General features: G+C 45.9%; 1 protein-coding gene across 1 annotated transcript; it reads left to right on the forward strand.

The window, feature by feature from the left end:
- Positions 1-1,733: 1,733 nt before the first annotated feature.
- On the forward strand, positions 1,734-9,494 carry gpr37b (G protein-coupled receptor 37b). Its single transcript, XM_076297435.1, has 2 exons — positions 1,734-3,531; positions 8,661-9,494. The coding sequence occupies exons 1-2, from the start codon at positions 2,449-2,451 to the stop codon at positions 9,492-9,494; spliced, it is 1,917 nt and encodes a 638-aa protein (XP_076153550.1). The 5' UTR covers positions 1,734-2,448.
- Positions 9,495-12,500: the final 3,006 nt, after the last annotated feature.

Here is a 12,500-nt window from a genome sequence, read left to right on the forward strand (position 1 = left end):
TGGTTTCACAACAACATTGACATAATTCAACAGTCTGTGAGGTAGAGAGCGGTCTGCCATAAAAAAAACAAATCTTGGTGTATCAGTGTCTATTATATTTGATAAATATGACTTCAAAATCCAATCTCTCTAAAAACATTAACTTGAGATATAGCCTAGTGTCAAGGAAACAGAAGTAATGTTGCTGATACTGCCACTGCGTACTGTTTCCAGATCAGTAATGGGTCATGTCAGATTAAAGGGAGGTCATGCCTTATGGTCTTTGCTTGGTTTATGGTGACATCATTGACTTATTGACTTCATATTGTCCCAAGGTTATTTCAGCTCTCACTTGGCTGGCTTCTTTCACGTTTTTGCCACCAGGGTGCGCAATTGAGCTTCAAACACACACAACTCTGTTTTCCTCATAAGGGATGATACAGTATTTCTGTCTGTTCATTGCAGCTCCAGCAACTGCTTCCCAAATGTATGAATCAGCATCCAAACTGCATCTTCTAAATGCATTTGTCTTGTTGACTGTATTCTTGTGCACAGAGAACATATATCTATACAACATCGCTCAACAGCAAACGTTGCAGCAAATGATGTTCTGAAAGGAGGATTTTTGATAAATGATTAAGTGTTCCTAAACTATGAATGTACTGTTAACACCAATCAATGTTCGCAAATACATAATTAATTAATTTAATACATTTATACGACAATGCATAAAATCTTGATGTCCTCACCCAAACACATGTTCTACCCAAAGGAAGTAAACATCACATATAAATAATAACAACTATAGATAATAAGTGGAAATTCCCTTGAGTTATTATACTGTATTTTGTATTTATTCATTCATCTTAGGTACTTATTTATTTATTTATTTACATTATCATTTTGGATGCAATGTTGACTCAATCAATCACATTCCAGTTGGTCCCCCAGCAGTATTTGGCTCAGACTCTTCTTCTGTGACTGTGGGCAGAAAGAAAAAAAAAAAGTACTGAGGATCCAGTTGCTGCCAAGTCCAACAGCCAGCCAGCCAGCCCTCAGCACCTGCAGTACACCCATTCTGTAACACCCACGTGTCATGCCAGCTCCCCTGCCCTGGCTGGCATGAGGGGCAAGAATCAGAGTAAGCTGATACATAAATAGCCTGAATCCATGCAGGGCTTGGTGCAGTGTTAAAGGACATACCACCATCCTGATACAATGTGTCCACATCTGCAGCTAGCCAATTAATTGGTCAGTAATATTTCAAAACATAATAGTTTAAAACATGTTTTGGACCCTGCAAATTGGGACTTTCTGGGAGTGGTTCCCTGAACAGGTAGTAGCCTACGGTAGTTTGTAACCCATAAAGACAAGTTCAATCATGTCTAGAGGCATGTTTTGCATTGCTGACAGTGAGTGGAAACTTGCTACAAGTGCCAAAATACTGTAGTCTGTTTCTTGTCAGAGATGAGACACAGAGATCTAGATGAAACACAGAGATCTAGATTTGGAATCATGCACTACGCTAATTTTCCTGCATTTATGACATATGAGGAAATGTTAATCTAATAGATATCATAATGCTGCAAACCGATCATGTTGTAATATCCACATTGTCCAATGCTTTCATATGGAGCCATACGAGACAAGTTCTCTGATAATCATCCCATCAATGCAGTACATTTATTTTTCCAGACAGATCATGTTGTAGGCTCTCTTTGCATCACTATCAATTTGGTGTGATATGTTCGCGCTGACATGCATAATTGCCAACGATAATACATTTATTACGCACAGGAGCGGGCGTGGTTGCCTGCCAGCTGCTGTGGTCTGGAGGGGTGATGCTGATGGATTTGGTTTGACAGATCAGGGTTAGCCGCCGGGGGAGTCCATTTTCTTGCCGAGTCCTCACCGAGGCGCTCACTGGCGGAGCCACTCTTGTTAGGCTACGCTCTGCACCTCCCCGGCTGCGCGTGACACACAGACCGTGTATCCCACAGACCCCGCCGCGTTGCCGAGCACGGTGGAGGGGAAAACACAGCAAGCCGCTGCGCCGCATCACCACCATCCAGGAAAACTTCAGGTTGCCGCACCCAAGGAATACAAAATGCAACCATTTTGTTGTATTGCGATGGGTTTGCCACTGCCATCCGTGAGCTGGAGCACCTCTGTGTTCAAGGATACCTCGCTTTACAAGAAATAGCACCTGGAGCTACTTCGCTGAGGGAGAAAAGTCAAAGGAGGATATTGCCTACAACTGGATTACAAAGTAGGACCACACACAGATCTGACCCATCGCCTATGACTGGATTAAAACAACAAAGCGTGCTTGTTTCACAAGAATATACACGAAGTTTGTTTACAGGTGGCGCAAGTAATGACTCGAGATTTAGTCTGTATGTCGCTGCCGTTTGTGGGGTTGAATCTGACAGATTTTTTACCCAACTACTAAGATAATACCCGGATTCAATGGCTCAGACAATGCAGATGTTGCTAGTAAAAGCGGTGCTGCTGGGAAACGTGTATGTGGCATCGTTAAGGAATGATGGGGACATAGGAACCAAAGACACTGGGAGAGATTTTTGCAACAGTACATGCAGAGGAGCCTTTGGCTCCAACGGAGAAAGTATCACTCAAAACAAAGCTAATGCCATTGACACTACTAGGCGCCACGCCACAGGTGTAGCCTTTTTGGAAGCCACTGGGTCACCAGTGAAGGGTGTTGATGCATCATCCCTTAAAAATCATGGCACAGTTAGAGAAAGTAAGCACACCCGACATGCACATCTCTCAAGAAACCGGACGGAAAGAGGAGAAGGCTCAGTCGAAACCAAAAACAAGCACTCGCGGCGACACAAGAGGAAAAAGTTGAATAGCGAGATGCCTGCTACCATGGGAACGCCAGGTGGACATAATGACACTAAGCCTCCCTCAATGAGCAAGCGAGGACTGCACAAGAGGAACCATCGGAGGAAAAGAGGGACAAAAGAAAACCAAAAGAAAGCACACAAGAACGGCCGAAAAGGGATAAACAGCGTCGGCGGTGCCGCCGCTTTCACGCGCCCTGAAACTTCTGTCAACGTGTTGAGTGCCCCTTTCACTATATGGGAACCTTCGACAAAACTCATGGCCCTTACGTCCACCCATTTCCCGTTTGACCTGACAAGGAGTGTCGAGTATCACACTAAACAAGATGAGGAAGAAGAAGACCCGTGGGATATGACCCCGATGACTCCTCCATACGAGCTGGATAACGAGGAGGAATATTTCCCAAATCCCTTCTACCCAGTCACCAGCGAAACTTTCGGGGCATACGCCATCATGTGTGTGTCCGTCATCATTTTCCTGGTCGGAATAGTCGGGAACATTGCAATAATGTGCATTGTGTGCCACAACTACTACATGAGGAGTATCTCTAACTCTCTATTGGCCAACTTGGCCATATGGGATTTTGTCATGCTCTTCTTCTGCCTGCCTCTTGTGGTGTTCCATGAGCTGACAAAGACGTGGCTCTTGGGCCAATTCACTTGTAGAGTGATACCATACATTGAGGTAATTATCACATGTAGCTATTTATTTTATATCATCGTCATTATTATCATTAGACAATTTAAACCAACAGTAGAGGGGTATTATTTCGCCCCCTTCAATGTTATTATCTGTGTACACCATCATTGCTGGAGGGTGTTTTGGAAAAGACAGCTCTGGTCCACTGTCTCCCTACTCCAAAAAAATTGATGAGTGATATGTGAGATTTCATCATGTCACCATGACAACTTGGATGTCCCAATGTCACACATGGCCTGTACATGGAGATGTGTTGCTACCCTGCCCTCAGGACAACCCTACAACCCAATAACCCAAGCCCACTCTCTCTCTGTCTGTCTCTCTCTCTCTCTCTCTCTCTCTCTCTCTCATCTCTCTCTCATTAGTTCATAATCTTGGCAGATCTGCCTTTTCTCTCACTCCGCGAGCCAGCAGCAACTCGATCAGTGGCAGTGCACCACACCCAGTCTCAGCCCAGCTCTCATATAACACAATTCGGGTGTCACTTGCATTTTGCTGCGATGCTGGGAAGCGTATACCGTCCTCGCCCTATGCATCTGTTTGAAACTGGAAACAAAAGCTTTTCTGTCCCGTCCTGTCTTTATGCCAACTTTGTGTGTGCTTGTGTGTGTGTGTGTGTGTGTGTGTGTGTGTGTGTGTGTGTTTGAGTGAGTGTCAGGTTGCCATTGTGTTACGGATTTCTGGGGCATTCTCTGGGGCAGAGTCAGAGAGATGGAGAGGAGTTTGAATGCCGGACCTAAGACACAGCGGCTCTGTGAGGTGGGATGGTGGCAGTGTGAATAGTACTTGATGTATGGCCACTCGGCTGCCAAGGGACCCTATGTGACAATGGCGGGGCTAAATTAGATTTCCTGCACTGTAGCAAAATCTTTTGAAAGAGGCCGTATGTGTGATTGAGTATATGCGTGTGCGTGTGTGTGTGTGTGTGTGTATGTGTATGTGGAGGTAGCATATGTACAGGCCTGTCAACACATGCAGTTTGTATTAAGTATGTGAACATACATACATTTTTGTTTCATAATAAGTGTGTGTGTGTGTGTTTCAATATGGCTGTTTATGCAAGTGTACTGACAGGGTTTGTTTGTATTGGGAGTCTTTCTGGCAGTGCCATGTGTGAGTTGGTTGGATCTTAGGCCAGATGGACTGTGATTGAATCTGGGTTAAGTGATGAGTGGAGTCAGTCTGCAGAGAGGACGTGCACATAGAGGGAGAGGTAGCCCCAAGCTGCATTACTCACTGCCTGTTGTAACTCAGAGTGAGCAGTGAGCACACACACACTCTCTCTCTCTCTCACACACACACACACACATGCACAGGCCTACATATACAGTCATGCGTGTTCAGATACATGCATGCTCTCTCTACACACACACACACACACACATATTCATGCATAAAAAGACATCATCACTTGGACGTGCGGGCATGTTCACACATTAAAACACTCATTCGCACACAGATACAGACACACTGACACATTCAGAGGAGCTGTGCTGTGCTATTATCATGAGTCACTCTTCTTGCAATCTATGAGAGAAAATTACTGAATATACACAAGCATATATCCATGAAAACATGTAAACATACATATGTAAGTGTTTCAAGTGTATACTAGAACACACAAAGACTGTTTTCCCCGCACAGACATAAAACAAAAACACGCATGAACACACACACTCATGGCGCCCCAGAAGTGCCATAGGGAAGTGCAGTGCAGCCATCATAACTATTGCACTGCTTCAGGCGAAGCACACGGGGTCGGGTCATACACCGATGCCTCCTTTCCGGTGGCAGGGATAGAGAGAGGCTCTCATGCACACACTGGAAGTTGGTGGCTTGGTGGCACTCCGACTAGCGCTCCACAATCCCCCCACCCCAAACCCACTCCCAGACCAATATCCTTTCACAGCTCCCGCCACCACCCCTAAACCAGTATCCTTCCACAGCCCCCTTCTCACCCCCCACCCCCTCCAGAAGAGCATCCTCTCTCGTGCCGTGCTCGTCTTTTGACTGAGGTTTTTGGGGCAAGCTTATGCCCACAGGCCTTCCACCGGAATAACAGCAGAGTGCAGCTCCCCTCTATGTGTGTGTGTGTATGCGTATGTGTGCTTGTGTGTGTATTTTCTTTTTTTCAGTGTTAAGACGCATGTCCCTGTATATTTCATCTCCAAGTATTTTCTCATTTCATATATTCTGTTTAAAAAAACAAAACAAAAAAAACACAGGCAATATTTTTAAACCTCTTTGAAGCACAGTGGCTTTCTTTAGCCTGCTGCTCTGTGTGCTCTAACAGAAACAGAGTTGCACAGTAAGGTCCCTGTCACTGACTCACAGAGATACAGTATCCGTACGGCACACACACACACAAACACACACATACAACAAATACAACACATATACACACACACACACACACACACACATACACACATACACACATACAGTACATCTAAACACACAACACACACACACACACAAACACACACATACAACAAATACAACACATACTCACATACACAAACACACACATACACACACACACACAAGTCAGCATGCTTATATTCTAAATTGGAGATGGGGTGGAATGGTTGCCCCTGTGCCGCCGGCACCACTGCTTTCTGCAAGCTTTCCCTTTGATAGGAGACTGAACACAAAAGAGTCACTGATAGGAAGATGGGCTCACAGGCGACTGGGTGTTGCTCTGCGTACCGCTTAGCATATCTCATCAGCTCATGACACCTAATTGTGAGATATGTTAATTATTCAGCGTATGTAATTAGCGTTAGTAAATAATGGATTAACTCACAATCATGACTTTTTTTTCGTGGCCGTCTTTTGTTTGCGGACGCAAATACGCGTTGTTTAGAGATAGCTCGTCATCAAACAAGATCAAGACTGAAGAAAGAGAGAGAGAGAGAGAGAGTGTGACCAGATGAGATACAATCTGGAATGAATTACAAAAACAGAAAGAGGGGGGGAAATCACACATGCAGAATGGGTATTAATCACTCGTTTATTAATCACTCAGTAATTTATCACCAAGCTAACCATGTAACACAATAGAGAATGATCCAATTTAAAGTCACAGAGTCTTTGGCCGAAAAAGTATTGATTAGAGTCCATATTTCATGTCATGGTGGCAGGCCCATTACTCTCGCCACTCAGACCAGTGCTCTGGATTTATGACACAGCCTGATTTCTTTTTGGACCCTTTCAGAGGCCATAACCATAATAGCCTTTGTCTGCAGCCTGGGCAGGCAACTCGTCTCCATAATCCCATTTGTCGATAGATAAGAATTATTGCTCTAGCCGACGGCGTCGGTGCCAAGCGCGCTGCCCCCTCGTTTTCAGTTACATTTCCAAGTGGCCATTAAATGCGTATTAATAACAACTGCCCGCCATTTTGCCACAGGAAGGAGTCGTCCAAAAATGAATGGCCCATTATTAAAGATGAGACAAAAAGAAAACTCAAGAAGCCTTTCACGAGACACCTGCTGCTATACAACCTGAAAGAAATCAACCCAAGTGTCTGTGCTGCCAGACACAGCACAGACACGAAGGTTTGGGCCAGTTGGGTCACTCAGAGTGTCATGACAACATGAACATGAATCTTGAGCCAGGGACAGGAGCCACAGGGCCATAGTTTTGTGGACACAACCTCTTATTATATTATTATACATAGTATTGTGTTGTTATACATGGAATGTATTATATACTGTATGGCACGATGTAGTACTAACCATGTGAGTACACCTTTATGCAGCACCTTGCTATTTCAGTCCAACTGTAATCCTCTGTGCTGCAGAACGCACAGCTTGTTTAGCTGTTGTTGTTTACCCCTCCCTCGCTCTCTTTCTGCCTCTCTTGGAACGCGGATCAAAGTGGTCCTCCCCTGCACGTTTGACAGTGTTTAGTGCAGCCTCGTTCCAAAGCTCAGACGATGAAATATTCACACTGTTTACACCTTTGCCTGTGCCAAGGTGGCAATATGGATCACAGTGCAGCCGTACCGAGCAACCTTGGCGCATAGGGCAGTGCCCCAGTCGGATGCGGGCAGCTTGCTGCTCTCTTCTCCTGAGCCAGGGAGGTGAAGGTTATTTCTGTTTACCCTCTCAAGGACGTAGTCTGAGAGAGAGGCTATGTCTTTTCCAGCTAATTGAATAATAGCTGTTTATTCCCAGTGATGGTCTTTTCTGCATATCTTTTGTGCCCATTCTCTATGGTGAGTGGTTATTAAGTGTGCTGGCCTTATTATCTCCATTAAGAGCGCTAAAAACAGAAAGCTCGGCATCCTTTTAGCGTGCATACAGCCCTTCTGAGGCTCGCATGGAAAACATATTTCCCTTAATTGCGTCGCCCTTGATGCTGATGGCTTTGATTCACGCGCAATTAAATTGAGTAAGCCAGACGTCGCCGCCGTCGTCTCATTTTGTTGGGTGCGCGGGCATTAGAATCAATTGGGGCCCAAATGAGGCCCCGTTGGGACGGAGCTAAGCGGTGGCCAAACATTTTCTCCTGTTGTCCTTCTTTTCATTAGTGCCATGCAGGTCTGCCGTTTGTTCATAATTCATGGCAAATCCCCCGTCTCCCTCTCTCTCGGCAGGAAGTCGCTGTTTAGTGTGCTTTCGCCCATCCACGGCGGGCCATCTGTTAGCCATTTATAATTAAGGCTGGGGGCCCCTGTAAAGGTTTTGCTGATCCCGGTGAAAAAGACCAAGAAAGGAAAAAAAAAAACTTTATCAAGCCGAGTTGTGGGCTGTGAACAGTTTGTTGTGTCGTTCTTTAAAGCTGTTGGCACCCAGTTTCCAATTGGACCTGAGGGACTGAGTCCAGCTGTGGATCACAGTTGCTCTCTCAGTGGGTAATTTTATTTAACAAGGAGAGAGAAGTTCTGACTGAGCCAGGAGAGTGTTCGCCCCACTGCATTGTACACAAATGCTGAATACATTAGCAGCACCTTTAAATAATCTTCCGATAGATAAAATCGTGTAATCTCATTTATGATTTAATCAAAATTGCAACCCCCCCGCCCCCCCCAAGATGTGTTGGATGTTTTCCATTATCCACCGGGGATTAGACGAGTAAATCCTCTTTTTGTCTGTTGTTATTTACAGGTCGCCTCCCTGGGCGTCACCACCTTCACCCTGTGCGCGCTGTGCATCGACCGCTTCCGCGCCGCCACCAACGTGCAGATGTACTACGAGATGATCGAGAACTGCACGTCCACCGCTGCCAAGCTGGCCGTCATCTGGATTGGCGCCCTCCTGCTGGCTCTGCCCGAGCTGCTGATCCGCCAGCTGGTGACGGAGGACGCGGGCGTGTCTGAGGCGCCGGCGACGGTCGAGCGTTGCGTGGTGCGCATCTCCACCTCGCTGCCGGACATGCTCTACGTGCTGGGCCTGACGTACAACAGCGCGCGGCTGTGGTGGTGCTTCGGCTGCTACTTCTGCCTGCCCACGCTCTTCACCATCGGCTGCTCGCTGGTGACCGCGCGCAAGATCCGTCGGGCCGAGGCGGCGTGCGCGCGCGGCAACAAGAAGCAGATCCGGCTGGAGAGCCAGATGAACTGCACGGTGGTGGCGCTGGCCATCGTCTACGGCGCGTGCGTGGTGCCCGAGAACATCTGCAACATCGTGTCGGCGTACATGGCGGCCGCCGTGCCCGAGAGCACCATGGAGCTGCTCCACCTGCTCAGCCAGCTGCTGCTCTTCTGCCGGGCGGCCGTCACGCCGGCCCTGCTGCTCTGCCTGTGCCGGCCGTTCGGACGCGCCTTCCTGGACTGCTGCTGCTGCTGCTGCGGCGGCGGAGAGGCGTGCGGACAGGCGCGCTCCTCGGCCACCACCAGCGACGACAACGAGCACGAGTGCACCACCGAGCTGGAGCTGTCGCCCTTCAGCACCATCCGCAGGGAGATGTCCAACTACACCGCCGTGGGCTCGCACTGCTGAGGGGGTCGATCGGGGTGGGTGGGGTGGGAGTGGGGTGTTGGTGGGGGTGTAGGTGTAGGTGGGGGGTGGTGTTGGGGATGTGTGGAGGGAATCACATACAGCAAAAGCCAGCTAGACCAAACCGTACACATAGTCCAAACGCCATACCATACCGCACACAAGTAAAGCTCTTGTCCTGTACATACTGTGCCAACACACAACACTCACACATATACTCACACATACATAGAAATGTGACTGTGAAGGATATTGCCGACAGATTTGTAAATACATGTAAATTCATTTTTCGTCTTTTTTTAAAAAACAAACTATGTTGCTTTTGTACCGTCTTTAATATACTGAGAATTTGTGATTGTGATTCAGTTCCATTTCACTGGTTTAGAAAGATAAGATGCTCCCGCACTGTATCGTTCTACTAAAAAACCCTAAACAGGTTTCAGTGACACACAATGTTTTCACTTTGTGGTCTTCTTCAGGTGTACAGGTGTTCTTGCACTGCCAGTCATATTTAGATCTGCGCTTTAATTGTTTACTCTGTTTGCTGCCCCGCCCCTCTTTTGTTCTCATACCAATTTTTAAAAAAAATGACTGCATTGTACTCAAAGTAATATATTGTAAATGACTGAATGTTGTGTGCTGTGATTGAACCATTTCTATTGATGAAGGTGATTCTTGTGAATCAGTATAAGTGTCAAGCTATCATGTTAGTATCTTAAACATTCTAAAGAAATCTTTGTCTGTATTTGATGGAAAACAATCTGTATGCACACACACACACACACACACACACACACATACACTGTTCAGTCTAGTTTCTGGTTTCTAAACTGATTTTTATATAACCAAAATATCTTTATTAAACTGAAACCCACAAGTCTTGTAAGCAACAAACCTGTACTTTAAAATGTCTCAACAAAAATAATTTGAAGGCATCATGTCGTGTTGTGTCTTTTTTTGTTGTGTTCTGTCTCCTGACTTACATCCGTAGTTCTCTAGTCTGTCACTCTTAATCATTCTCTGGCTTTAAGACACAGGAACCATCACAACACATCTCGGTTCTCTACCATTTGCGTTCTTCTGATTCTGTGGCGCGTTTCAATGTCGTGGTGCCCAAATGTCTGTTGCTGTGACGATCAGCAGGGGCTGAATCTTCCTCCTCGTAACCGAATTAACTGTCAGGCTGCACACACTGAACAGACGTACAGTAGAGACGCGCGTTTCCGGGGCGAAATTTATTTCTATCGCTCTTTCTCTCTCTCTTTTTCTTTTTCTTTCTCTTTCAGTGTACCGAATGCTCCACTTCCATGCTTCCAAGGAGGTGGTCTTTCATATTTTCAGATGCGTGTTGCCACATTTGATGTGTCTGGAACAGAGTTATGCTATTTTTGTCGACTCGCGGGGAAAGGAACCTAGATTATGATAGGCAGTCAACCCATCCCGCCCCACACACACCACACACACTCTCACACACACACACACACACACCCTAGTTCCTTCATGGTGACATGAAGAAGACTGTCTTCCTCTTTTGATTTGGCTCAGGCTGTAATCAAGTTCAGCCAACGTGCTACTTACATACCTTTCCATCGTTCCAAAGAAAGAAAAAAATAATAATTTTGTGCTGAAAGCCTTTAATCATTTCCCTTTAATTAAATGCTAAGATCAGGGTCTCTTTGAAGACTGGCTCAAAATGACTCTTTTTTCCCCCCAAAACTTTCACTCTTTCCTCATTGTTGATTTTTGAGCATCCGTGTGCTGCCATTATGTGCTGTTTAAGCCGAAGATTGATCTGCCATTTTGAGCAGTAATTGTCCCGGCATTGTGGGACTTCCCATCATCAATGCAGCTCAATCAGACACAGTTGGAATCGGTGGCTCTGCCACACTGGGCTTTTGTCCGTGTTGTATCTCCACCTGTGTTTTTTTTTTTTTTTGTCCTCCAGACTTGGCAGTCTCGTTAGAAGAAGATGGCCTGAACCCTGCTGTTAAAGAAGGCCATACAGCACATCTGTCTGGTGTTGTGTGCACAGCAAGGTCACACGGCCCATTTGGTTCTCGTCCTGCACTTCCCTTCCGGTCTGCAGGGAGCTGGAGTGTCTCATCTCAGCCTTAATGGGTTTTTCTGGCGGACGGTTTTGGATAAACATGCGAGTGTGTTTCTGTCACGGTCACATTACACAGGCTTGATAAGATCGAGGGTTATGGCCACGCACTCTGGACAGGAAGATATTTCTCACTTTAGCAGAATCAGTCTGTCACGTGCAACCCGGCCAGACACCAGCCTCAAACCCTCCATCTGTATCAAGAATAACGTCTCAAAAATGATTGCCTGATTAAAAGAAAGCTCTTCATTTCTTTTTGTGTTTCATCAAGACTCCGATTCTCTTCCTCAGTTTCCATGGATATATCTCTCCATCGTCTCCATTCAGAGTGCGAAAAGCAAACAACTATTCCCCCCCACGCATTTTATTCTAAAATATTACATTCATGCCCCCTTCTGTCTCACTGTGAAAGTGTGGCGGTGACTCGAAGTGTTACATTTTGAAGGCCATTGTTTCGCATGACTTGAAGATTCTCTCCCAAAGCTTTGTTCAGAGGAGTTGCTCATACATTTTAATGAGATAGTTATGATTTGACCGAGCCACAAAGGAAGACATTTCAAAAAAGGAAAATATATAATTTCCTATTCTATATATTCTGGGAAACACTTCATAATAATGTGATTGAGCTGCCATTTGGGAGTCTAAAAGAGACTAAATATTTAATATGAACAGGAGGGTTCGGCTGTTCGAATCACCCTCCACCATGCTGTTCCATTCCATGTTTATGTATAAAGCAGCGAGCCAGGCTGGGAATGCACCGAGTCGAGACCTCATCTCTGAACAGTCAGTGGTCTCCAAGCTGATCTGTCAAGGCTCTTTGTATATTTTTCCAGAGAAATAAGTTAGGAATGCACAAACGCATTACACCACACACACACACACACACGCACACACACACACACACA

This window comes from Alosa pseudoharengus, unplaced genomic scaffold, assembly GCF_046254945.1.
Source record: "Alosa pseudoharengus isolate Yale_2024_CS ecotype anadromous, Long Island Sound unplaced genomic scaffold, YU_APseudo_1.1 YU_APseudo_1.1_scf_20, whole genome shotgun sequence".
Lineage (NCBI taxonomy): Eukaryota > Metazoa > Chordata > Actinopteri > Clupeiformes > Clupeidae > Alosa > Alosa pseudoharengus.

What these genes read in the sequence shown, in the direction of transcription:
- gpr37b (XM_076297435.1), top strand. Translation starts at nt 2,449, where the DNA reads ATGGCTCAGACAATGCAGATGTTGCTAGTAAAAGCGGTGCTGCTGGGA. An exon ending in GAGTGATACCATACATTGAG is followed by an intron (nt 3,532 to 8,660) that starts GTAATTATCACA and finishes TGTTATTTACAG; the next exon opens with GTCGCCTCCCTGGGCGTCAC.